General features: G+C 39.2%; 1 protein-coding gene across 4 annotated transcripts in view; it reads right to left on the minus strand.

Moving 5' to 3' along the window:
• Positions 1-27,118, minus strand: part of ulk4 (unc-51 like kinase 4) — a 75,212-nt gene that overhangs the window by 6,879 nt on the left and 41,215 nt on the right. For all 4 annotated transcript variants that reach the window (XM_054622474.1, XM_054622473.1, XM_054622472.1 and 1 more), the window contains exons 28-36: positions 26,710-26,761; positions 25,939-26,143; positions 24,949-25,041; positions 20,166-20,214; positions 17,532-17,637; positions 10,264-10,430; positions 8,334-8,435; positions 5,873-6,067; positions 1,877-1,965 (exon numbers count right to left, since the gene is read on the minus strand). In XM_054622474.1, coding sequence (XP_054478449.1) covers positions 1,877-1,965; positions 5,873-6,067; positions 8,334-8,435; positions 10,264-10,430; positions 17,532-17,637; positions 20,166-20,214; positions 24,949-25,041; positions 25,939-26,143; positions 26,710-26,761 — 1,058 coding nt within the window. The remainder of the gene's footprint in view (positions 1-1,876; positions 1,966-5,872; positions 6,068-8,333; positions 8,436-10,263; positions 10,431-17,531; positions 17,638-20,165; positions 20,215-24,948; positions 25,042-25,938; positions 26,144-26,709; positions 26,762-27,118) is intronic.

The raw sequence follows: 27,118 nt of genomic DNA on the forward strand, positions 1-27,118 counted from the left end.
TTGCTAGAATGCTATAGCAGGAAGAATGTCAAGTTGGGACATCTTGAATCAATTTGTGCTCTGGGACCTGCTGAATGTCCTGGTTTACCTTTATTGTCCCGATTGCTTTTGCCCTTTTTCCCTAAGTGCCCCACAAGTCGCCTTCCAGCAACCACTATGCAGTGAACAGGGTCTTCTCTGAGAATTTGAGCAGTTTAGAAAACTGGTAAAGTTTGCTCTTTTCTGTAAATGTTTGGTGGCAGTTGACAGACTACGATGGCCAGGTTATACATTTTTTGAGATGATTTTAAAGCTCCCCTCCACTCTAACTGTTTGCTTCCCCGCTCTAGATCTGAACATTCCATCCAAAACACACATGTAAAAATGAGAGAAGGGCATTTTTTCAAGACTTTTAATGGGAATTAAGTTTCTACATGAATGTATGAATAAGTAGAAAGACGTTGAAAAAGCATTAATTAGTGTAAAATTTGAACATTTATCTATTAATTTGAATTTGTAAAACTTTGCAGAACACATGGAATATTTCTGAAAGTATGAATGGAAAAGAATAGCACACGTGTCTTAATTGTGCTGAATGTGTTGATATTTGAATTCAATTTCTACATTTAAAAATGTCGATGGAGTTAGATGACGACAATATGCGGGGAATAATAAAAATAACGCTTTTTTGTAAAAGAACATAGGTTGAGAATGCTTTCAGGGTTCACACCAATTAGCCATCATTGCTTATTAACATTTAGCAATTGCAAGACGTCTAAGCACGTAGATTTGAGATATTCCAATTTTCATTGGAATAGTGGGCACTTGGTTTTTTGGGGGTCATCTTTGTAAATGTTGACATGATTACATATACTTGACTTCTGCAACATCTTGTAGTCAATTGCTAGCCCTGTGACATTGTCAAGCTAATGCACTTTACGTGGTGATAAGCTATGTTGAGGAGCCCCGCGCTGCAAAGATAAAGTTAAAAGATAGAAAGCTGACATGATCTACTATCTGTTTGTCACTAACTCCCCCGTTTCAGTACCGCACTAGTATTTACAGACACAGACCTCTACACACAACTACTCAACTACAACAAACAGTGCTATCAGTCTGAGAATAACTAATAATAATAATTAATGTTGAATATTATTATTATTAGTAGTAGATTTATTATGACTGTTATTATCATTGTTATTAATAGTAATATATTATATATAATAAGATCATCATTATGATTATACATTTATTCCTCATTTAAGTTTGTGTGTTCCTTGTACATTTCCTGTGGTTGAGATTGTATTAATCTTGGTCCTCATTTTCCATCATCTTGACCATCTACACCCAAATCTTGCAGTTCCCAAACTCATAAAACTTAGTTACTGTTACTTTGTCAGATGTGTAAGGTGCTGCAGGCTAGGTTTTGTATCATTGATATGAGATCTCAAGAGACTACCAAACAAAGAAGTTTTGTTTTAAATATATGTATTAATTTAATCTTTCAGCTCTTTGTGTGTCATTAAACTGACACTGTCCTGCCAGAAGCTTGCATCCTTTCAAATAACTAGGAAAAGGTCAGTTTTGACATGTATAATCCTGACATGTTCAGACATGCATAAAAATAATAAGATGAAGGAAAGAGCCGGAGGACACACATCTAAATCCACAATGATTTGTTATTGGTATCCCTTGAGGTATGGTTTCAACACTGAAGTGCACATACTACTTACAGAAATTAGCGCTTCATATGAACATCTAAAAATTCTTGTTTTTCAATTTCAGATTTATACAAATTTTCTGTTTCACCCCTAAAAAATTATGGAAGGAATATTCCATAACACGTTGATTAGCTATATGACAGGCACAAGCGCATTTAAACAGTAGAAACACGCACCTGTTGGACGTAGTTATCTCCTGCAGTAGACTAATTAGCTCCGCTCCTTCAGGACATTCTAACCAATCAGATCGCTCTGTAGTCTGCACCTGGAGAAAGAGGGAGATGGGAGAAACAAAGTGAGTGAGAAAGACTAATGCCTGATGTATACTGCAGAGGCTGTGCACCATTAGATTCTGTGCGGGCACCTCCGCGCATGCTGGACATTCCTAGTATTTCAGACCCTTTTGAAAACCCCAGTTTTCAAACCCTTTTTCAGGCGTTTTTTGATGTACTTGATAAGTGTGACTTTATAGTTCCATACAAGTTTGTCCCAACACAATTCAATGGCTTGAAAAATATATGGCAGAGTTGGATAATGAGGATTAGCTTCTGTGCCTTGAATAAATAAGGTTGTTGTTGTTGTTGTTTTTTTGTACCAGGATGTGGGGATTCTTGTCTGGAAAAACTCTCCGGGGGCTCTGATCAAATGATGTATAGCGGCTGTAGCAAGTGCATTTAGGGCGTGTCTTATTCCACTTTTGCTAGTTAAATTGTGCATAATCTGTGAGTAAAGTAAGGCTAAAGGGGCTAAAGGGTTATATTTAGTTTCTTAATAAATCAAAGGTCTGTTTTGGGTGTAACATAAAACAAACCAATAAGAGTGTCATCTCCCAATCCCTCTAAAAGTCAGGAGCTCCTGCATCCTTTCAGGCTATTGGACAGCTAATGGGAGGTTTCAGGGGAGGAAGACTTCTCGGTCTTTATATCTTTCATTTATTCATACTTGTATTTTTGCACTGCTTACTGCTCCTCAGCTGTAATGTTTGTTGCTCCATGAATTTATTGAATGATACTATTGATGAATTTGTATACTACTCTGGATTACCTAGGGCTTATTTAGCTAAATAGTATTCCTCTCTCTTTCCTCACCAAATTTCCCTACTAAATCATTTGTTTCTTCTCTACGTCATCCTTGTGTTTTTATGCCTGTCCCGACATGTCTCCCACACCTGGATGTCTAGGCTCCACACCCAACCAGGAACACCTGGTTCAGAGTCTGCTGTCTGTTATGCATGCATGTATGTCACATCAAAAAGAGGAACTTAGAGTGGTCAAACTGTTAGTTCTGAGTTAAATCTGTTTTAATAATATTTTGAGAGTTTGTTGTGGAACTAAATAATATGTTCCATTAAGAGTAAAAACCGTTTGCCTATGTCTTTTTAAGTATTGTTCAAGGTGTTTTTGTTAGTGAATATTTATGTGTGTGTGTGTGTAATTGTGTGTGTTTGCGCATGCTTGTGTGTCAGCGTGTTTGGTGAACTAGCTCTCTCTGATCTCCGGTGACATCATCACCTCTGTCTCTGGCGACACAGCATGGTTGTTGCTAGGCAACGGGGTTAGGAGGAGACAAAGAAGCTCCCCTCACTCGCTTACTTTTCTCACAAACACACACACTTCGCCTTCCCAATCAGGGTGAGGAGACATTTATGTGTGCCTGCCAGCCAACGACTTAACACACACACACACACGCACACGCGCACACACACACACACACACACACACCTATTTATGATCCTTTCTCCATTTCTGCTCTCCACCACATCTTTGCCCTCCCCTCCCACTTATCCTCCTCTCTCCCCATCTCTACCTGACCAACACCCTGAATTTATTTCAGGATTTTGACTAAACTCAAAGTCAGATGAGAAGCACATAGACAGAAAGACAGACAGACAGACAGAGACAGTAGACTACAGACAGACCTCCAAGAGAAAAGAGCATCTGGAGCACAATGACTGACTTGTGCAAACACAATTTCAGTGTACTTCAGTCCCTATTTCACCAATAGAAGTTTGCTATCCTCGTACTGTGAGGCACATGATTCATCTGCATACTGCTGGAAGATGCGTGTGTGATTAAGTCATAGAGAGCTACAAACAGAGAGAAAGAGAAAAAGAGAGATACAGAGACAGAGATTGCAACCATTGAGGACTTTTGTCTGACTAAAGGACTGGTTGATGGATGATGGATTAACAGATTTCCATGTTTACGGTCCTTGCATTTAAAAGTTTGAATGATTGGACATAATATTCTTTGACATTTCGTATAAATTGTGCATACATTTTAATTCAGCATATTCGATACAAAAATACAACATACTTAAAACATTATTTCTGAATGTCACTACAGTGTCAGTATAATGGGGTTTAGTGTGCGACATACCTTGTGCATAAATATTAAGCCACCATTCCCTTAACATTGTATTGCCAGAGGTAGACTACTACGTTTAAAAAACTACAAATCAAACTTTTAAAAAATAAATAATAAATGCTTATTTCTCGGACAACTTTCATTTAATTAGCATTCCCTTTTAAATCTTTCCAAGTTGTGTGAGGTGAAAAAAAGACAAGTTGAATTCAGACTGATTCATTCTCCCTCTCTCCTTCTTTGCAGTTTCCAAGCTATTAGCGGGATCTTTGATTGAGATTAACAGAGCCCTGAAATCAATGAAAGATAATTAAAAAGCCTTTGTTGAAGGGCAAGCACTTGTCTAAAAGTGAGGGAGAACGTGTGAGTAATTGTGTGTCTGTGACGGTCTATCTATAAAAAAGTGTTGTGGATATTGAATGTCTATGGCATGCTTTCAAAGGTAATCTTGATAATGAGATTTAAAAAAAAACTCAATTTAGAAACGGTTCTGAAATGTTGATTTTAGTTGTTTTTTTTAAACTTTAGCAACTAGACCCCAAAGGGAAAAAAGTAAAAGATGGGGGAAGAGTATTGCAACCATACTCTGAGGTAACTTAAATATTTTAAATGAACTAATGTGCGCTGAGTCGAATGACTAAATGTGCAGAATGATAGATTGGTATTTATCTGAGCAAATAAATTATTTCTACCCCTAACATTGAGCTTCTCAGTGACTCGTCCACTAGCTACGAGGAAATGGCTTTCCTACTAGGAGTTTTCACACGAGGACACATTTGCTACAACAGACAGCTAGACACAAAAAGAGAGAGAGGTTAGTCTGTGGGCTTGTGTGCGACAGAGTTTGTGTGTTGGTGGTTCAAGTGGCTAGAACTAATTAGTGAGAAGACTAAAAAATTCTCACAAGCAAACTCTCTCCTCCACACATATACACACAAACACACACACACCAACAAATGTCAAGTAGCTGCCAGGCAAACCTTCAGTCAGGTCATATGATCTCAGGGTGACAGTTGACCTTGTGTCCCAAATGCAGAAACTATTTCATGACCCTACGGCTAGGCCAAATTATTAAGAATGCATTTTACATAATTCATATGGGTCTAAAGAAAATCAGTAAATGTTTCACAATGGTAATTTTAAGATCAATTTTCCATGGACCGCCATCACCAACCCTGCCTCTGTTTTACTCCTCATTTTATTTATGTGTGTCTATCATGCCACCTGATTAATGTTAGCTGCAGCTGCTCAGTTTTCTCCCTGTAACCAAATGGAGCTAATGCGGTTTCATTTTATTTTGGGGAATAGAAGCTTCACTAAATCTCAAACCTGCTTCATACTTGAGTCAGCCATCTTTGGCCTGTATTACAAATTATTTTGACTATCAGACAAAATTGGACAGACATTTGAACAGAGAGTGACAGGCAGATACAAACTAACACTTTCTCTTTCCCTCTGTCTTGCTCCCTCTGTCAGTCTAGTTCTAGTGATACTACACTCTATTTTCAGAACAGCAGCACATCAGGGCTGTCTGTGTGTGTGTGTGTGTGTGTCTGTGTGTATGTATGTGTGTGTGTGTGTGTGTGTGTGTGTGTGTGTGTGTGTGTGTGTGTGTGTGTGTGTGTGTGTGTCTGTGTGTCTGTGTGTATGTATGTGTTTGTGTGTGAGTGTCTGCACTGAGACTGTTCTCACCTGATAAAATGTCATACAAGCAAAATTGACATGTGTGTGAACATTTCTACATGTACATAGATGTTGGTCTGTTTGTGTCCGTGTGTGTCTGCCTGCCTATATGTGCACTATACTCACCAGTCGTTTGATGATCCTAAGTGTTGTGCGTTGGATTCGGGGGGTCTCGATGTGCATGTGTGTGTGCAGCACATGTGAAAAGCTTTGCAAACAGGAAGGCGACAGGCAGTCATAACCCTCTCCTCCATACAGCTGGACCAGTAAGGACAGACACTGAATAGATTCCTCCCAAACCTCATGATTTTCAGTGGACAGCTACAAGGAGAGAAAATCAGTTAATAAATGAAGAAATAGATACCTCCATGCACCATTTTTCGATTTACGTCACTGTCGTTACTGTTATGCCATGGGCTCAGTCTTCTTCTAATCATATATAAAATATCTGAATTAGAAATCTGAAATAAATTCAAACAATGAAGTCAAATTTTCCCCCACACAGTTTAGCATATTAAAGCACACTTTCAAGATAAATTTATATTAAAATGATTAATTAAAGCAACTATGTGCACAGTGTACAAATTTGCCATGATTTATTAAAATATTAAATATTTTATTAATTGAAGAAATATTTCACACAAACACTGCCAGAAATTATTAACTTTCTTTGGCTATTTTGATTAGCTTAGAAGCGATATCAGGTCAATGTAAAAAAAATGATACGCAGAATCATTCAGAATCGATGTTCACGTAAACGGTGCCCATTTTAGCAAGATTATTACAGGTAACTGACTCTTTCTAAATAAATGAATTTAAAGCAGTAAGTAAATCATAATACCTGCCATGCAAGCTGACTACTCTTCAGAACTGTATTTTTTCAACACAAGCAAGTTTTGCAATTTTAATGGTTTTAATTAGATTCAGGGATTATATTGACGCTGCTGCTCTTTCTATCCCACTAATCTCCCATGGGGTAAAAGGGCGGAGCAGAGACCGGGGTGTCTCAGCTGCCCCCTTAACACTCTCATACTCAACCACACTCCCAGATGCACACCCAACACTCAATGTGTCAAGTACAAGTAAAAACCTCTATTGTGTCCCTTGGGACATCCCCCCCTTTAGGTTCTCAACTTCCCAGCATTCACAGTACCCTCTCGCTTTTTCTTTTGCATGGAATCTTTCCAGGTCTCTACCTTTCCTCAACCCTTGCCTGTGAATCTGACTTCATCCTTTCATCTTTATATCATTCTTTAAACAGATTATTCTCCCTTCTTTCTCCAACTCCTTTTATTAATCTAAGTTACTGTTTTGAAATATTTATGAATCCTGTTTAATTTCAGTGTCAACCTCGCTTCAGTAGTTAAAGACAAAGACCATCATTCATCAAGCATTTCAGTTTGATTGCAACTAATATTAAAATGCTTCAATCATAATTATTTTAATAGTTCTGATTGAGGAGTGTTATTTTGCATCAAATTAATCTTTAATATCTGATTTTAAAATATTGTTTAATCCAGAGCCTGTTGATGTATGAATGGCTACTGAGATAAGATTACATTTCCACATTTCCCTCAACATAAAGTCCAAGATTGTACTCTCTCTTATCTTCCTCTTTGTTTTTCAGACAACATCACATTCTGTGCTGGCACTTGCCAATATAGAAGCCTCGTCAGCAGATTTCTGGGATTAATATTGGTAATAACAGTAGTATATTTACTTCAGTAAATGAGAATAATCATCTGTATCGAACAAACAAGCAATGTGAAAGAGGTAAAGTGCATCAATATAGCCGCATACACTCATTTCACATGCAGCATAGTAAATTTGCAGAAAAATAACTTAAATTCGAAAAAGGACTTCATTGCCATAACAGTTTACACACTCCTTTGGATGAAAGCTAACTAAGGAAGACATTTTAAATGAGCTTGATCAGTAGTGTAGCCATTTACAGTGCAGAAATGAGAGTAGGTTTGAGAATAAGTCTCATTTTACAGAAATGGTGTTGCTCCCTTATAAAATCACTATTCTAGCTTTAGATGGAACTTATTTAAGGTGTCCTGCAATTTAAATACAAAACAGAAAAGAAGTAGAGATCAAAATATTATAAGCAGTTAAAAATAAATTCTAGGACCAACTGTGAAATTATAAAGATTAGGACATTTTTAAAGTGACACACAGTCACAGATGTAGGGGGGCCAAGTGACTGTACTGGCTAAGTTTCGTAAAGTGTAATTTCAATCTAAGTAGTTGACTTGAACTAAAGAACTTCATCTTTTGTCATTAGTTGTGTTTTTACTTACCTTTACTCACACTAATAACTAATACAAGTATTACTTGTGTTCAGAAACCCTGTCACGAGGCTTATTCCTGACACAACATAATAAAACACTTAACCAGACGTGTTCTCTCTTTCTGAATCTCTCTCTCTCTCTCAAAAACAAATACACACACATACAAAGTTTGACTAGCTAAATCTGGCAAACATTTAGACATGCAATACACAAACATGCATGCAAGAAGTAAACACAGAAAATATTCATGCAAGGCATTGGCACACACACAGCTCTGTGAGTATTGGTCTCACCATGTGAATGAGGTGTGTGCTGAGTTGGCTCAGGGGTCTGTTTTCTAGGAGCAGCTTCTCTGCTGCCTCCATCTCTACTGCTGGACAAGATAGCCTCTGGCTCTACACACAGGTACACACACACACACACACACACACACACACACACACACACACACACACACACACACACACACACACACACACACACACACACACACACACACACACACACACACACACACACACACACACACACACACACACACACACACTAAATCATTTATAGAGATTTGACAGTCAATAATGATGGATCCAGAGAGCTGCCAAGACAGACTCTGACAGACTGAGACAGACAGAGAAAGGTCCACTGATAACTAGACTAAGAGAGGAAATAGTTTTTCTGCATATGTTGTGTTATTCTGAACCTTCTTCATCACCAGATGTGCTCAAGACAACACAGGTTGAACAATTTTTATTTATTTACTTTTAATTTTGTCACAATAAGTTATTTTTGCATCTCATTACAACTTCAGTCTCCCTTTTTTCCTGCCCCCATCTCATTAGCACCTCTGTCCCTCACTTATTTCAGTTCAGTCCATGCCTACAGTGGAACTTCAGGCCAATTAGCTGTGGAATAATGTGATTAATACTGGCACATATTTTCTCTCTCTCTTCCCCAAGTCACTTCTTCTCTGTTATGCTCTCTCTCTCCTTCCCGTTTTTCTTCTGTACTATATATAATCTCTGTCTCTCTCTTTCTTGACCAATGGCGTAATAGTTTGGGGAGAGCGTTCTAGTCACGTCCTTGCTCCTTATCAGACCTTATTACCCAAATGAATTTGGTTTGGGCCGAAGTTTTCTTTTTAATGAGCTTTGCATTTCTCGCAGAATTGATTTCCGCTGCACATTCTGCTTGCTCCCGTCCCTCTGTCTCTTCCTTTCTATCATCCATACTTCTCTCTCCTTCTTCCTTCCTCTTCTACCCAGTCTTTTACCCCGCCTCCCCTTTAGTCCCCCTACCCCCTGTCCAGGCATTAATATGTATGCTTTGGGCTGGGGTGCACACTATGGGGAGACAGGGGCTGTTGTGTGTGTGTGTATATGAGCGTATGTCGGTGTGTGTGTGTGTGTGTGTGTGTGCATGTGTATGTAGGAAGGCAAGCTAAGGACAAAGCCACTGGTGATAATGAGGCCGCAGGGACATAGCCAGACAGGCCCCTCTGTGTATGCCTTTGTGTGTGTTCATGTGTGTGTGTGTGTGTGTGTGTGTGTGTGTGTGTGTGTGTGTGTGTGTGTGTGTGTGTGTGTGTGTGTGTGTGTGTGTGTGTGTGTGTGTGTGTGTGTGTGTGTGTGTGTGTGTCCCAGGGATTTGGGACCCCATCCGCTTTCTCCTGAGTCCACAACTTCAATATTGCAGTTGCTTAAACCTGCAAGCTTCCATTGCACACATCAATGGTCACACATACACACACATACACCCATGCCTTCGGGGACATGGTGCGAGGGCAACATTTTGAGGGAATTGACTTTGTGATTCTGTGCTCAACAGAGATGAAATTGGTAAATTGTTGTGAATTGATGTGGGATATACATCAGCCTATAAGGACCAATGTAACATGATACAGCAAAACAGCTGACTTATAAGCTAACAATTGTTTAAAAGGATCAAATACTGTGGCTCTTTAAGGATATCTTAGCAAGGACTGTTGTGGTTTTTAGAAGTATATATTATAACAAATATTATAACTTGCGAGAATAGTAGCTAAATATTTGATCCACGGATACATTTTGAAGTAGTCAGTAAAGCAGAAAGCCACAAAGCTGCGATCACATCCACATTTACTTCTAACTAATTAACATTAAAATTAAAGGCCATTTATCTGCCTCATCAATGGGTTTTCATTCTTAAAATGCTATAATGTCGGAGCAAGTGTTTGAGTGATCATACCTGCAGTGCGGAGCGGACAACAACAGATGTTTGTTTTAGGATGTTGTGAAGCAGTTCCAGGAGGGCTTGTAGCACAAGATGGCTGTCCTTGCTCCCAGCATGTCCCTCTCCATCCAGGTGGACTAGTGCAGCCTCTGAGAGGGTGCTCACCACCACCTCTATTAGGCCTGTACAGTAGAGGAAAAGTATTAAAGGACTTTGACTTGTTTTCGTTACCAAGGCTTACCATTTTATACTCTGGTGACAGTCTACACCAGGGGTCTCAAACCTTTCTTCCTATGAGAGCTAACTTGGCAAAATGAAACTTGCCGAGATATTTCCATAGCTACAAGTTGTACGTTACCAACAGCAGACATTATTTCTGTTTTACTTTTATGGTCCTTTTATTACGGTACGGCCACCGCAGTCATCGCCTCTATTGTAATCCCGGCATTTGTGAAGGGCTTTTTTTGCTTTGTAAGGATGTGTTCCCTTTAAACAAAGCCTATGTTTCTACATTATCTTTCCTCATCAGTGTGGTCAACAGACACTGTTGTCTTTTATGCGTTGTTTTCACCCCCTATACCTTTTCTGGTCATAAAGAATGCTACCAGCTGGAAAATCCAATAAATAGTTGCGCTGGACTTTAGTGAAGTTGTGCTTGATGATACCTCTTTAACTGACTGACACGCTTGCATTACAAAAGATGCACACACATTTTTTACACTGTTTCCCATTCCTATAGTATATATTTTTTTAGTTTATTGGCCTAGCTAAATTCTACGGTCATTGTCATACCTGGTGTGAGCTTGCTAGCCTGCTTACTTTGAGTAATGTTAAGGTGTCACTGATGCAACCAAAGTTGCCAGACCAGAAAACAATCATCTTGTGTCAGAAGGGGGCAGGCTGTCTGTGAATTAAATTGGATGGACATTTAAACAGGTTTACAAAATGGCTTTGTGTTATCAACTTTATGTACATGTTCTTTGAACCTTAAGCAAGCTACTTGTTTGAGACCCCTGGTCTACACTAACCTGACCCGCCAGATGATATGTGTAAAATATGCATGTAGTCTCTGTGATGTCACCCATAAGTTTCTGAAGAGCCGTTGTGAAGCTCAAAGCGGGACACAGAATCTTGGGCATGACAAAACAACCTTACTGCGAGCTAATTCCAAAATAGGCGAAGAGGTTGATAGTCGGTGGAGCTGCTATTGTAGCATTTATGCTAACCTCTTCAGGAGCGGCCAGTGCTGTTATGAATAGTCGCCTCTTTGTGTCATTTTGCACACACCTCAAACCCACCCTTTACTGGTAGCAGTTTCTCGCAGGACGCTGATTGGCCCAAACACAATTGCAATACCTGTAGCCTGACAAGAAGGATTTTTGTGTGTTATGTAATCCCACAATCCTTGCACAATCTTGTGAAATTGCGAGAATCCAGCTGCTGTGCAAGGTAAGGTCTACACAGAAGGGGTGTGAATCTTTCGGTAACTCGTGATTTGATTCAAAATGGATTCTCGATTCAGTACATGGGGTGCTCATTTCAGGATGTACTCCAGTCCGCTGTGCACTAATAAAGGCGTATGACAAATGAACACATGAAAAGCAGAGTATGTGTGTACATGATTACACTAATTTTCAAGACATAAAGGCAAACTTAAGAAAGTTCAAGTTCAACTTGCGCTACTAAAAGTTTGAAGTATTTCTCAATTCTCAGCGACTTTAAGAATAACGAGTTTGAGTTATCCAAAAATTTTAATTTTGCCTGTTACATAAATACAATTGATAGGCTTAGGCTAGCTGCCTTTTTATGTCTAAGAAACCTGTCATTTTCAAAAATAAGTTTACAGCTGCATTATGACACAGCTTTGGCACATGGGTCTCTCATTGTCATTATGTTATATCAAATGTACAACAACATTTGTTCACAAGCTCGTTTATTCATTAATATAAGCTCAAATCAAAGATTGTAACCACCTACTTCTACAGCTTTTTTTCTCTCTCCTACATGATTGTCAGAAGTACAAACAATAAAAGTATACCTAAGCCTGACCTGAGTAAATCTTTGTAGCTGTGGGCTCTGGTTTGACTCCACAGTGCATCAACAGCTCCTCTACATGGAGAGGGACACTCTCCTTCTAAGGTCGATTAGCAATTAATTGTCACCAATTTTTTCCAGCAGCAAAATATAGCAGAATTTGACATTTAACTAATTAAACAGTATTCAAAGCTGTGCGAGTTGAATTCATCAGTGAAAAACAATAGTTGATAGTATCAACACACTCAAGTCCACAGAATGGTAAGTAGGTAACAGCAACAATAAAAGACATTTCAAATTTAGATTTTCATCTAAAAATACATTATGTTCTCTCTGTGTCTTCCTTAACTCTATCCTTCCCTGGAAAACTGTCTAATGTAGAACAGGTTGTAAAGCTGCTAACCCTTGCTAAGTCATGAATAAATAGCTCTTGCTAAAGTGCAAAACCATGTTCCTTTGCTTATTAAATTTAACATCACATAGAAGATACTGTGCATTTTGCAGCTCGATCTGGGTTGTTAGCAATTGTAGGCTTCGGTCCCTGAGGTGTTCTCTGTAAGTGAAGATTCTGCCCTGACTAGGTTGAGACATGAGACATGCCTTCCAATAAATGTACACTGCCAATACTTTGGCTATCAATAACTACAAACTACTTTGTTTTTATTTATGTGCACAAAAGGGGAACAGTTAAATAACTGTCTTCACTGGGGAAAACACACCCAGTGTTATTTTTTGTTTCCAATAGATCTTTATTTAGAATGTAGACGTTGTGTGTTTATTTTTGTAAGCAAAAATGCAACACTGCCAACATTAGAAAGCTATCAAGCTAGCCTGCTGTCAATTGGATGTTACTTTGTCAAGCTGCCTCATAATTGAATAAACAGACTGCTCTACTTTGGACTGTTCAGTCAAACACAGACCTTTAGTGCTGTTAATGTGATCCGACAATGCAGTCCTCTTGAGAGGAAAACTCTGTTCTAGATAGCTGCTCATGTATATGTAAATAAGATTATTCTGTTATTATATGTTGAGAATAGCTGTCATCATTATACACAGCATTCTTTACCAAATAAAAAAAGAACATTATGTTAAATATATTCCAAGAACAAAGAAATAATTTCAACCAGAAGCAACATTTATATCCCCATCAGTACTACAAACTTTCAGGTGCTCAGTCAAACATTCGCTATAGCTAGATGAAAAGCACACACACACACACACACACACACACACACACACACACACACACACACACACACACACACACACACACACACACACACACACACACACACACACACACACACACACACACACGCACACACGCACACACGCACACTTTTACTGGGGATATCCTTTGCAGGTGCTTAGACAATGGTTGTGGTGTCACAGCAGAGCAGCTAGTATGAGCTCTCTGCATGTTTGTGTGTGCATAATGTAACGATGAGTATTGCTGTTATTGAAAAGGTACGGACATGCATACATCTCTAGATTGTGTGTGGGTGTGTGTATGTATGTGTGCACCTATGAGTTGAGGACATAACTTAGTGTCATCAGAGGGATATCAACTTTATTCAGTCGACACTAACAAGTTCCTTTCAAAAAATGTCACATAAATACAAATATTGCATGCTCATTTTAAGACTCAAGGAATATTTTCTGAGTGGAAAACATTGTGCTTTGTCCTATTTTGGAGTTTAGACTTTTACGCGGTTAAAAATAGACATTCTACAATTCTTGGTGGCATTATCTATTTATAAACCACTGTAAAATTAGTTCTATTGGAAATAAACAGGATGGATGGCTCAGAGCATTACTGTCTAAGCAAAGTAGGAAGGTTTTTTGGGGACCGAAAAACCTACTGAACTAATTAAATCAGATTAATGGATACTATTTCAGTTATTTTTAAAGTTAAATTAAATATTGTACATGGTTTCAATAATGTGACTTTCCCTATTAATGTATGCAACGTTTGGGTAGGTTTTCAAGGATAGAGTGAAGCATGCTGTCTTAGTCGACGAGGATTTCTTAAGTCGACTAATATGCTTTTTCATGCTGAATGACTTATTTCAAAGAAACTTATGACCACATCTCTGGCAAACGAGAGAGAAACAATTCAAGCAACTAACTGATAAGTTGACAAAATCATATGAGTGTTTTAGTGTCAACTAAAAATGTTTTGATTGATTAAATAATAGAAGTCATATTTTATTCATAATATGTTAAAGAAGTGTCCCCTTCCTCCATATGCTTGGTTGGTCAAGAAAACAACCTGACTGACTCTACAGGAGCAAAAGCTGTCACCACAATTTTGCAGTAAATTTAAAATATATACCAAAACCAGAACACATACTCAAACAACAAAACAAGGTGCTTATCAGATATTTCCAAAATGTCCCATATGACTGTTCCAAAGATAAATTAAACTTTAGTTAAGTTTATGCAACTAAACAAATGAGTTAAAGTTAGGTTAAGACTGTGGTCAGGTTTAGGGAAATATCAGCACATTGCCACATATTTCAATAAACTACATATTATAATAGCTTATTCACACTCGGAAGTTGTTGTTTTTAAAACAAAATGCTTAAAATACAATTATATTTTAGAAATAATTATATGCACAACTTTTGACTAATATATAGGGATTGTAATGCAAACTGCACAAGTATCAATGTAATCTATACAGAGCATGACAGCCAAACATCTTTAATGAACTGTCAAAAGTGTTTTATTGATTGCTATTATGTAAAATAGCCAGTCCAGTGACCTCGTGTGCGTGAACACATCAATATGGATGTGGATATAATTTGCCAGGTGGCATAATTGATTAGACACATATGGACTGTCACACTATGTAGACAAACCATTATAGAATATTTTATTAACTGTTTGGGGAAATAACCTGAACCAATTTAAAATGGCATATTATAGATGCAAGTTCCACAGACACTAGATAACACCGATGCAGGGGCAATAACCAAAACACTCCTCTGAGCTTCTCACAGAAGGTCAAACGAAATAACAAAAATTGGTGGCAGACCAAACTCAGCGAGGAACGTCAAAGATTCTGAAGACATAAGGAGCCCCTAAAGACTTCTTTAATTAATTAAAGGATTAGCATGTTTTATTCAACTGACACCTTGTCAACACCCTCTAAGACAAAACTCATAGGTTGATATGAACACTTCTGAACTGTTGGGTTGATTTTTTATTACATGTCATACTCTATGTGTCAATTTTCACTCCAAGCAGCGAAGCTTGAGGCTTCATATCCTTATATAATCAGATTATAACCTAGACTTTCTATATTCATCTGCTTTATGTTCACAAATTAAAACCGAGCCTTCCACAATCATATAAAATAATAAGAACTTTGTTTAGGAAGAGTCTCTTAATCCCCTCTCTTCCCCTCCTGCCTCCCTTTATCAAAATGTCACTCACTTCAACCTCAAAATTTCTCCTCTATTATCTTAACCCTCCTCTGCGTCTTCTCACCCAATTGCACCAGACTCGCTCTCTGTGTATCCCATTCTTCCTCTCTGTCACCTCTTTGCTACCTTTTTTACCTCCCATTTTGCGCTCCTGTCTCTGTCATCTTTTTTACTATCTTCTTTTTCTTTCTGTTTAGTTCTCCCTCCCTATCTCTGCCTTTCTCTCTCTCTTTGGTCCCTCTGTCTTCATTCCCCAGGGGGTATTATCTCAGTCGGAGGCAAATCTGCCCAATTATAAACCTCATCTCCTTTTCTCTCTCTCTCTTTCACACACTCACACACATATTGTGCGCTCCTGCATCCACACGCACATCTCCTCTGTTTCACACATACACATGAGCATAAGCACAAAAAACATCTCCCTATTTTGCTCTTCTCCACTGTCTATTTAATTTCCTCCCAACACACACACACACCCACACACAGAGACAAACACACACACATACATACATGCTCACACACCTCCCTTCCCCTCCTCTTTCTGTCACACCTTAAAAAGCCAATTATACACGCTTCCTCCCTACTCCTCTTCTCTCCTCCTCGCCCTCTCCCTTCTTCCTTGCCATCAAAACACAGATCTGGAGTGAACCACAACTAAAAAAGGGAGAAGAGGAGAGCAGAAGATAGAACAAGACCTCAAAATAGAGAATATGGGAGAAGGAAAAAATGGGAACAGAGCGATGGAAGGAGAGGAGATGGTGGGGCAAGATGTGAGCTGAGTAGACTAGAAAAGTGGAGGGAGAACAGGAGAAGGAGTGACAAGAGGAGGTGAACAATTTAATACAGGAGAGGAGAGGAGAGGAGAGGAGAGGAGAGGGAGATAGCGTTAATTGCCCGGCAAGTATTAGTGCTGGGTTGACAGTTTCTTGTTGAGAAGGAACCTGATTGGATGATAATGATGCTGACTACAGAACTGCCGCACTGCTGACCCAATGAAAATAGGAAAGGTTGATAGTGGTGGTGGTAGTTTTGGGGAGGCAGAGGAAAAGACGGATAGACAGAATGAGACACAGAATAATCAGTGAAAGAGAGAGACAGGAACACAGTCCTTCGTATCATTTTGGGAAAGCAAGTATTATTGTGTTACATTTTCATTGCTGCTGAGAGTTGCAATTATACTGTGAACTGTGGGTCCTGAAACATTTGCATATACACACATACACACAAACGCAGCAGAGTTTGTAAATGTTTTGTTGCAAGCATCTGTAATTTACTGCATTCATTTTATAATGCTAGATTTAGGCTGCAACTGTACTTGCCTCAGCTTTTGTGCCTTTAAATCCGTATTTTATTGAGTTTCACCATAGCTGATGACAAAAAACTTTGCCTTTGCCTCACACACACACACACACACACACACACACACACACACACACACACACACACACACACACACACACACACACACACACACACACACACACACACACACACACACACACACACACACACACACACAAACAGCCAAGGTTGTTGACCAGGATGAGCTTTATGCTGCAGCAGGACAGCAGGCTGGGGAAAACTAGAGTCAAAAAGTAAATGACAAAAGCTAATGCTAGCAAAGTAGAAATACAATATCTACCCTCTGCTGCAGTAGGGTCAATGACAGACGGGCCTCTAGGACTCACTTACCTAACTCAGTAATAACAGTACTTTTGTAAGAGACAGTACAAAACAAGAAAGTAGAGAAAAGTTGGTTTTCAAAGCAGAGGTATCTTCCCTCTTTTCCAGCATACTGTAAGTGTGAACATACTCTACCTTGTTGGTATTGTGGCTCCAGGTCCAAGACTGTATCCCCGCAAAGATTACACAACAAGGCGATGGCATTCTGGACCATCCCACTGGTAACATAACTACTGTTAGCCTATAGAAAGTAAGAAGACAAAATAGGATAACAGGGTTTCAGTTCAGCTAACAACATCTTGTATTCCATTATGAATTCACAGTCAAATGTTTTCTATGAAGATTTCTTTTACATATTCTATCTAACATCAACGTAATTTGATGACTCGATTCGATAGACAATGTAATTAGAAGAATGGTAGTGAACTTTCACATATGGAGGGCATCGTTTTTATCATTAAAGTGTGTAAGAGTTTGAGGGCAGAACTATTATTCTTCCCAGACCTTTAAACTTTTTATTTACCATTTGGTAAAGCTTAGACCTAAAGCTCCAGTGAATGAATTTACACAAGGTCAATAATAACTAGTGTGGACCATACACCTCAGAAACCAACCAGCAAGAGAAAAAACTGTCTTTAATATGCACTGATAGGATTTATTTATTATCATTTTGTATTATAAAATGTATATTCTGTCCTGAAATCACTGGTTCATCAGTTCAGTAGGTCTCCAGTTTACTGGATGCAGGCCCATTGGCAAGTCTTTTTGTCACTACTGAATATCAGCGAAGCTTCTGTATAATAGAGAGCTGCTGCTTTTCCCATGTTTTATGGACTGCATGACAATGTGACATGAAATAAGCTATTTTCAGATGTTTCAGTCTTTTTGTTGTTATTAAAGGTCAACTTTGTACTTTGTAACATAATCAAACAGGTGCTCATTACATATGTATCATCAGAAGCACAGCAATATTGACAAATATTTCTTCACACAGAAGACACAGAGAAGAACTTGATATTTCATCTGAGGAGAATCTTATGTACTGCAAATTATTATTGTGAAAATTGTTATTGGGGCACAATGTTGAAAAAAGGGTTAAATTAATTGTGTTTATTAGAGGATGGTGTAGTGGATAATGAAAATGGTTAAGAAGAGAACAAGAAGTAGTTTCCAATTCCCTACTCCAATCTCCTCAACCTCTCCCTTCTCCTCCTTTGCTATTTCTCCACTCACGGTCTTCTTCTTCTCTTTCTCCTTCTTACAAAACCCTGTCTCCTACCTCCTGCAGTAATCCACTTCTCCGTTTCTCTCCTGCCCTCATTTCACTATTTGATCCTCTCTGAGATACACCAGCTCTGCCCGCAGGGTCTGCACGCATCAGAGTGATCTCTGTACGGGCCGATAAGCCTGGCTCGTACTCATCATTTGCAGTAGCCTGAGGCTGAAGACAATGATATCAATTCACACCTACTGTAGGACAACCTGCCTGTCAGTAACAGCAATGATAAAGCTAATTTATTTTTGATCTTTATGGACTAATGAACCGTGAAAGGACTATGATGTACATCACTGAAAGCATAAACCTGACAAAGAGCAAATAGGGAATGGGAAAAAAGTGACTCACTGTCTTGCAACTTAACTCAGAGCGTTCAACCTTTTTGGTGGTGCATTTACAGAATGTACAGTATAAGTGAGATAGGATTTGTAAAAGTATTTGACTGTAAGCCACTGTAATCAGTCTTCTGCCTCCTCAGGCACAACCAACCAGTTCAAGAAGTCTAGTCTGCTTCCTGACGTCCTTTCATGTCTGAAGCAGAACTACTTCATCATCCAGACAAATACAATTAGGTGAGTTTCTTCACGACAAGTGTGATCACCAGTGGCAGGTGTAATCAATCCAGATCACAGTGTTTCAGGCAGCAAAAATCAATGCAAACTTTAGCAATACAGACGGCACTAATAAATCCAGACATGACTGGTTCAGACAAGAGTAAACAATCAGGAGAGGAGTTAATCAGGCTGTTGGATAAGAGTGTTTAACATTCTGCATCAGCTAGTCGGGGCTGGACAGGCAGCCATGCAGAACACTGATTATTTAGTGTGTGTGTGTGTGTGTGTGTGTGTGTGTGTGTGTGTGTGTGTGTGTGTGTGTGTGTGTGTGTGTGTGTGTGTGTGTGTGTGTGTGTGTGTGTGTGTGTGTGTGTGTGCCTAAACTGTAAATTGTTTGCTGCAGCACAAGTGTTTTGGTTTGCTGAAAACAGATTGTACTGTTTGTGGGTTCATTAGATTGTGTGTGTGCAAAAAGGGTCAGATGAAATAAATTGTTTACTGGAAACGTTGTTATGCTTCGCTGATAACAGACACGTGCTGTGTGTTTGTGTGCATGCATTTGTGTTGGATACTAATAGCGGAGTCTATATTTTCACTCTATTAACCCCTCCTCCTCTCTATGGCTGACCTGCCAGTCAATTACAACAGCCCTCTAATAGGTCAACACCACTCAGACTTATTTGCATAACTACTTCTATAAGGGTTGGATGGAGCATGTAAAAGACGAAAGAGAAAGAAGGAGACAGAATACAACTGAGCTGGAATAAAATCCAGAAATGCCATAAAATAATACAGATTGGGATAATGTAGATTGATGAGCTGATTGTAAGACAATTTAACAGACTGACTGACTGATTCATTAAATGACTGAATGAGCAAGTGATTTGCTGATTGGCTGAATAAAATTGATTAATTGATTTAGTGAGATTGGTTTCTTACCATAATGAGTTGAAATATGGTTGGTAGGATCCTACTGTGATTGATCAACCTGAAAATCAAATGGGAAAAATACATATTGGAGCAGAGGTAGAAAGACGAGGGTCACAAATGTATTTAATTTTGAGGCAATTCACTGCAATGTTCACACACACACACACACACACACACACACACACACACACACACACACACACACACACACACACACACACACACACACACACACACACACACACACACACACACACACACACACACACACACACAACACATACGCAAACAAGGCCACATGCACACACACTGGGCTGTTTCATCTTCATTAAGTTCCGCTACAATGGCTCCTGTCCAGTTCCAGTGGAATTGTGGGGAAGAGTGTAAATGGAAAGAGGAGACGTGATGAGAGCAGATGAAGTGAGAGGAGGTGAGAGAGGAGAGAAAAGGACATGGAAAGAGGAGTTGAGAGTTAAGGAAAGGATGAGGGAAGAGAAGATTACATTTCATGAGGAGAAAGAAAGGAGAGGATTAGAGAAGAGGGAAGACGATTTGAGAATAGTGGGAGGACAGAGGAGTGGAACAGAAATGGATAGGAGTGAAAACAAAAGAGTGATGTGAATAAATCCACATTGAAAAACTAGAAGGAAAAGCTGTGAGAGAATCAGATAGAGGGAGAGAAATGGATGTCTATATTAGCAATGACATTCTGTCTACTTACTGATTAAGGTTCTTTGATTTCCAACCAATTACTGTGCGGTAGGAGAGTCAACACATATGCACACACACTTTGTGTAATAGAGCAGGAAGCATTAAGGCGGTAATGGGAACAAAGCCAGCTAAAGTCAGGTCGGTGTAAATATGCTAAAGGTAACAAAGCCCGTTCACTGATTTAAAAATCTGTCTTGATTTTAACTATGATCTATAGCTTGTCTGGCAGGCATCACACCACTTATGGAAACCTTTCTGTGGACTTTTCCGCAGCAAACACTTTCGATAATGTAATGTTTTTTTAACCTTATTAGAATGATGGTGTATAAACTGGGTGGCTGTGTTCATTTGATAAAAGTTAGATGATCCGGTAGAAAAGCACCTTGTTTTCATTAACTAGTCAATGTCTTACTTTGTGTTCTATAAGTTTGCTGATCCATTTAGTCTTTTTCTTAGAGTTTATGACTACTTTTGCTGCAGTCCTGTAACTTACTTTCAACACAGAAATCAATATCAGTATACTTTTAGCTTAATATGTGCTGAGAATCTATTCCCTACACCATTACATAGCTTCTGACCAAAAGCCTTAGCATCTGCTACCGATCTAAGAGTATTCAAATGCATTAAAAAAGATGTGTCTGTTTAGCTGAACAGTAGCCATGTCCATCATGAATACTGAGAACACAGACTGTCTGTAGGAGCTTGTAGAGTTGTGGGCACTGATTATATCTCTGTAATTGCAGTTTTTTACTAACCAGCGTGATGATGAACTATATTTTAAGATTGTACCCTATGTTAGGCCATCAACAGTTTATCTGATCTCGTCTTATGATCAGGTCAGTGTTTGTGTGCGTGTGTCTGTGTGTGTGTTTGTTTGTAGATGTGATGGATGTCCTCCCATTAGGTAGGTGACAGTCTGACAGATGAGAGGACAGGCCAGGCCAGCATGACATGATAAACTGAACCACCTTTAAACGACCAGCCATACATCAATAGACACAATGCACAACACCAGACATTGAACAACCCAGAGCACGACAGACCGCCTTTAATAGAACAAACACAGATGAGACAACCCTTACTGCATTAGTCATACATCATGAGTAGATTATAATAGACAGTATATATCACATTATGGACAACCACTAAGATGTGTTAACCTCTGCTCTACGTATGATATAATTCCGCTGTCAGATGTATTTGTAGCCCTAAATCATCGTCTTGGATAATTTTGCAAGGGCATACTGGACCTTGTTATGTGAAGTGAAAAGATAATAAACACCAAAGCTAAAGTCAGGAGATTGTTTCCTAGTGTTTTGAAAGTTATAGTCACTGGAATGTTCTGCCCTGGATGATGGTCCAATTATTCACAAATGACACAGCTTGATGAGTTTCTGTATCAACTAAAAATTATTGTATTTATGCATTCATCCACACCAGAGAACCCAGTAAAACAGTCTGTAACATGCAATTACAGATTTACCACCATGGTGTTGTTAACACCTAATGAATCCACTTTTATCTGGCTTAAGATGTCCACTGGAATAGAGCATATTAATGGTGTAATGGTTTTGCAAGGTTGAGTATATGAAAAGCTATTAAGTTATGGTAAAAGTAAAGGAAAAACACAATCCCAAGAATGACGGGTTGTTTAGGATAGAGTTACTTCTACAATCACAACACAATAACCAACCCAGTTACTCTAAGATAAGATATTAACTGATTCTTGACTTATAACCACCAACATTTGGCAGACAGACATTCAGTACGTATGAGGCGAAGACATACTTGGACACACACACATGTAACCACACAGCATAAGGTTCTTTGGCTAAAGGTCATAGAAAATGTAGTTGTTTGAAGGTGTGTCTGGGCTGTGATAATGCAGAGAGAAACAGCAAGCTGCCTTCCCAACGTTAATGTCCCCAATTTACCATCTAATTACCGCTCGGCTGGCTTCATAGCCACACTTATCTAACCAAGACCCAGGCAATTTAATTTCTGATTGTATAACCGGAGTGATGGAGGGAGAGTTGTGGAAAGAGGGCACAGAAAAAGAAAGAAATGTGGACTAATGTTAATAAATTAGAGATGGCAAGAGAAAGAGAACGAGGAAGATGGAGAATTAAAAAAAAATTATTGTTAATAATGTCAGAGGGAAAAGAGTGAGAGAAAAACAGAGATGTAGAGAGAAGAGTGCTGACACCAATTTGAAAGGTTCACGTCACTCTACTTGTGTCAAGGAAAGAAGGGGATGAGGGGAAGGGGAGGAGGAGAAGGACGGAGACGAGAGGGGGTAGTAATATTACTGATAAGAGAAGTAGGGGCGTATTCAGCTACGAGGGGGAACTCTGAAATCGGGAGGGGGGGTGGATGGAGATGGAGTGAAAATGGGATATTAGTGATAAGAGGTTTGTTGAGTTAGTATTTCTGAAGTAGATAAAATTTGTGGATGGAAGCAGGGACAGAAACGACAAAAAGGACAAAACAAGGCAATAAATCATGGTTGCTGGATTCTAGAATTCAGACATTATATTGTAATACGGATGAAACTGCACCCTATTTTCGCCTACTTTTTTCACCTCCTCAAGGAGGCGTTTAATGTCGATTCATGCTACCCCACCCATTAACACTTCCTCCTTTCTACACTCGATATCCACCTTTTATCACAATCTTCTCTACTCAGTGTAACCTTTTCCCCCCTGACTAAATCTCTGTCTATCTCTTTCCTACTCCCTCTTTATATTCTTCCTTTTGCCCCTCCATCCACTCCCTCTCTTTCACCCTCACCTTCTTTCTCTGTCAACAGCTGAAAAGAGAAGACAGGTGACCAGAGAATCAAGACTTACTGACAGCTGCTGTCAGAACAAATCCATCAAACACACATAAGCATGCACAAGTGAGTACACACACACACACACACACACACACACACACACACACACACACACACACACACACACACACACACACACACACACACACACACACACAACACACACAAGCATATGCACAGATAACACACAGATATGCACACACACACACACACACACACACACACACACACACACACACACACACACACACACACACACACACACACACACACACACACACACACACACACACACACACACACACACGTAAGTCATCTCATGGTAAGACTAGGTATCAGCAGATTCTCTGTGCAACCAAACCAGAAAACACATCATTACCTATTTTCATTTTGGTGTCAGTTGACTGCTTCCTCAAGACATGTTTTTAAATTCCTGAATACCGATTTACTTCAAAATTATGCAGTAGTGAATTTTTCACGCCAGCAATAATTTTGTCTTAGTGTCGTATATTTAAAGAGGGTGCAGTACACCTTTTAACAAAGCCCTTCAGGAGTAGCTGGTGTGCAAAGATATATCAGCACAATATGTCAAGTCTTTACACATCTTAGCTGATACAGCACCTTATGCCTGCCACTAAACTGATTACTAATGTAGAAAACTCTGGCTTTTAGAGGGGCGTAAAAGATCACTGCTAATAGTAAGTGTGTGTGTTTGTGCATTTATCCAAGCGTGCATGTATGTGTGTGCGTGGCTGTGAATAAAAAACTGTTAGTAATGATTCACAGTGCTGAACTGGGAATGACTGGCCTTGGCATTAAAACATTACACATTGATCGCCTAAAGTGTGCCTGTGTGTATTTTTGTGTGTGCCTGCTAGGACTGCAAAACACTTCAAGACAAACAAAACTTGGACTTGGATAGAGAACAAGAATATTGGAGTAAAACGTAGTGGAGTCTTCAGTTAGCAAATGCATTGTGTACATACAATTTCAGGTACTATAAAAAGGATAATGTATGTTAAGAGGTGGACCCAGGTCTAGGAGAACAGGCTGACCAGCATCTATAGAGCAGGTTTGCTTGTAAGTTGGTGCTGCTGTGCAGGGGACAACCTCAACTGATGTGTAATACACAGTGCTGTACTCTACAGCGTACCTTATTGTGTGAAAAATACCTGGGATGGTACTGTAAGTTATAAGGTCACATTTTGGTATTTCCATGCCTCAACAGTGTTTTGTGTGCAGTACCTGCAGATCTGCGTGCTGTGTTCAGTCATCGATACCAGCAGTTTGAGTGCGTAGAGTGGGATAGGCTCTGTTGCTCGAAGAAGAGAATCATACCTAGGCACAAACATGCACGAGTACAACATTTGGTTTTCATAGTGTTCATAATTAATGTTCTGTTCTTATCATTAGTTACAGAGAGTAAACTGGAACAGATCTGGAGAGAGAAGTGGAGAGGAGAACTAAAGGTATAATAATAGACGGAGAGGAGAGGAAATGTGTGAAGAGGAACAGAGGAGAGAATTCTAAATGCAAAGGGGGGAGGAAGGGGAGAGATGTGTGATGAGGGCAAGGAGGAGAAATGGACAAGAGGTAGAGTAACACATGGGGTAACCCTGAGAGAGAAGAACATTTTTTTAAAAGTAAGAATTAATAATGGTTTAGGAGGAGACAGTACAGATACACATAGAGGGTATGAAGGAAAGTAAGAAAATACCTAGAAAAGCCAACGTCTATTTTGTATGTTTGTTACTCTATCATGATGTGCAAACTGCACTTCTCTATCTGCTCTCCACAGATTGAACCCTCATTTGATGTCAACTCTCATAAAGACAGATGCTTGTCAGTTAACTGCATCTGGCAAGTACTGGGATGTGACCTGAACCCACAGAAGCAGGACAAAATAGTCTGTACAGCTATTTACCACATGAGTAGAATCCATAACAAGGTTGTTACTTGATATTGTCAAATGGGGGTTAAAGAAATGTTTTAATAGTGAGGGACATAATCAATAACAACATCACTGGCAGAAGACAAGGGTAGGAATCATTTCGATGATGTTCTCATTCAAGCTAAATGTCTAATAAAAAGTCACAATCAATTTGGTTACATTGTATTGATGTACAAAAGGCTACTCCTAGAACATATGACGCTCTTCTGTTCCTACAGAAACAAAACATATAAGAGGAAAACAGAGACACTGTCAAGCTCATATTTAGAAAGAGGCCGACCAACCTTGGAAGCAGAGATTTAGTAATGAGAGCTAAGATTTGATTGCAGGAGCTTCCATGATGTCTTCCTTCTGCTGCCCTTCCCCCTTCCTCTCTTCTCTCTTTATTTTCCTCCTTCTGCTCATCTTCCTCAGTTCCATTACTCTCTTGAAGCAGCAGGACAAGACTAAGTTCGGACAGCACCCTCAGAACAAACACAGACCACTCCACTGGAGCACACGCACACGCACACACACACACACACACACACACACACACACACACACACACACACACACACACACACACACACACACACACACACACACACACACACACACACACACACACACACACACACACACACACACACACACACACACACACACACACACACGAGAGAGTATTAATATAGTAGAAGTGTTTTGAGTACTGTATGTATGTGTAGTTAGGAGAAGCTTTTGGCTACATCTTGGGTGAGAGAATGTTTTATAGTTGTATTTTTGTTTTCAATGGGACCATATATGTATGTGACATTTGAAAACTACATGAAGTCATATGATTAATTTAGAGGCAACAACACTAATGCTAAAATGTGAGATTCTACTGTAGGATGTCACTGGAGCTTAATCCTAAAGGGAAAATATATTCAGTGACATTTTATGACCAGTTGTATTTTACTCCAAAAAATATATTTTCCTCTACAGCATTTAACGTTTCTTTCCCTCTTTATCCCATTTGCATCTCTTCTCTATAATTCTCTCCCAACCTGAAAATGACCCGCCATCTCTCTTACCATTTCTGCTGAAAGCCAGTGTTGTCAGAGGAGGCAGGATGGCATCCACAACCTTCAAGAGAGAGATAAATAGGCAAACCTAGTCAAGTTGCAGTTTACGTCCATGTCTGTCTAAAATGTCATCATTTTATCCTGCTAGACATCGGAATTATTGAAAAACGTTGTTGTGTGAAGTCATAATGACCTTTGACTTTGACCACCGATACGTTTGTTCCAAATGTGGTGAAATTCCCTCCAAAAGGTCCTGACATATTGGGTTCACAAGAATGGGCCATATGTATGGGCAACACAAAACATAATGCCTGAAAATGGCATAATAAAACTCCACACATGTCCTTCTGTATTGGTCGTTGACAGGCTACTCTGTGAGAAACTGATTACCTACTCTGTTGAAGCAATGCTAGAATCT

The sequence above is a fragment of the Anoplopoma fimbria genome, chromosome 20 (assembly GCF_027596085.1).
Source record: "Anoplopoma fimbria isolate UVic2021 breed Golden Eagle Sablefish chromosome 20, Afim_UVic_2022, whole genome shotgun sequence".
NCBI lineage: Eukaryota > Metazoa > Chordata > Actinopteri > Perciformes > Anoplopomatidae > Anoplopoma > Anoplopoma fimbria.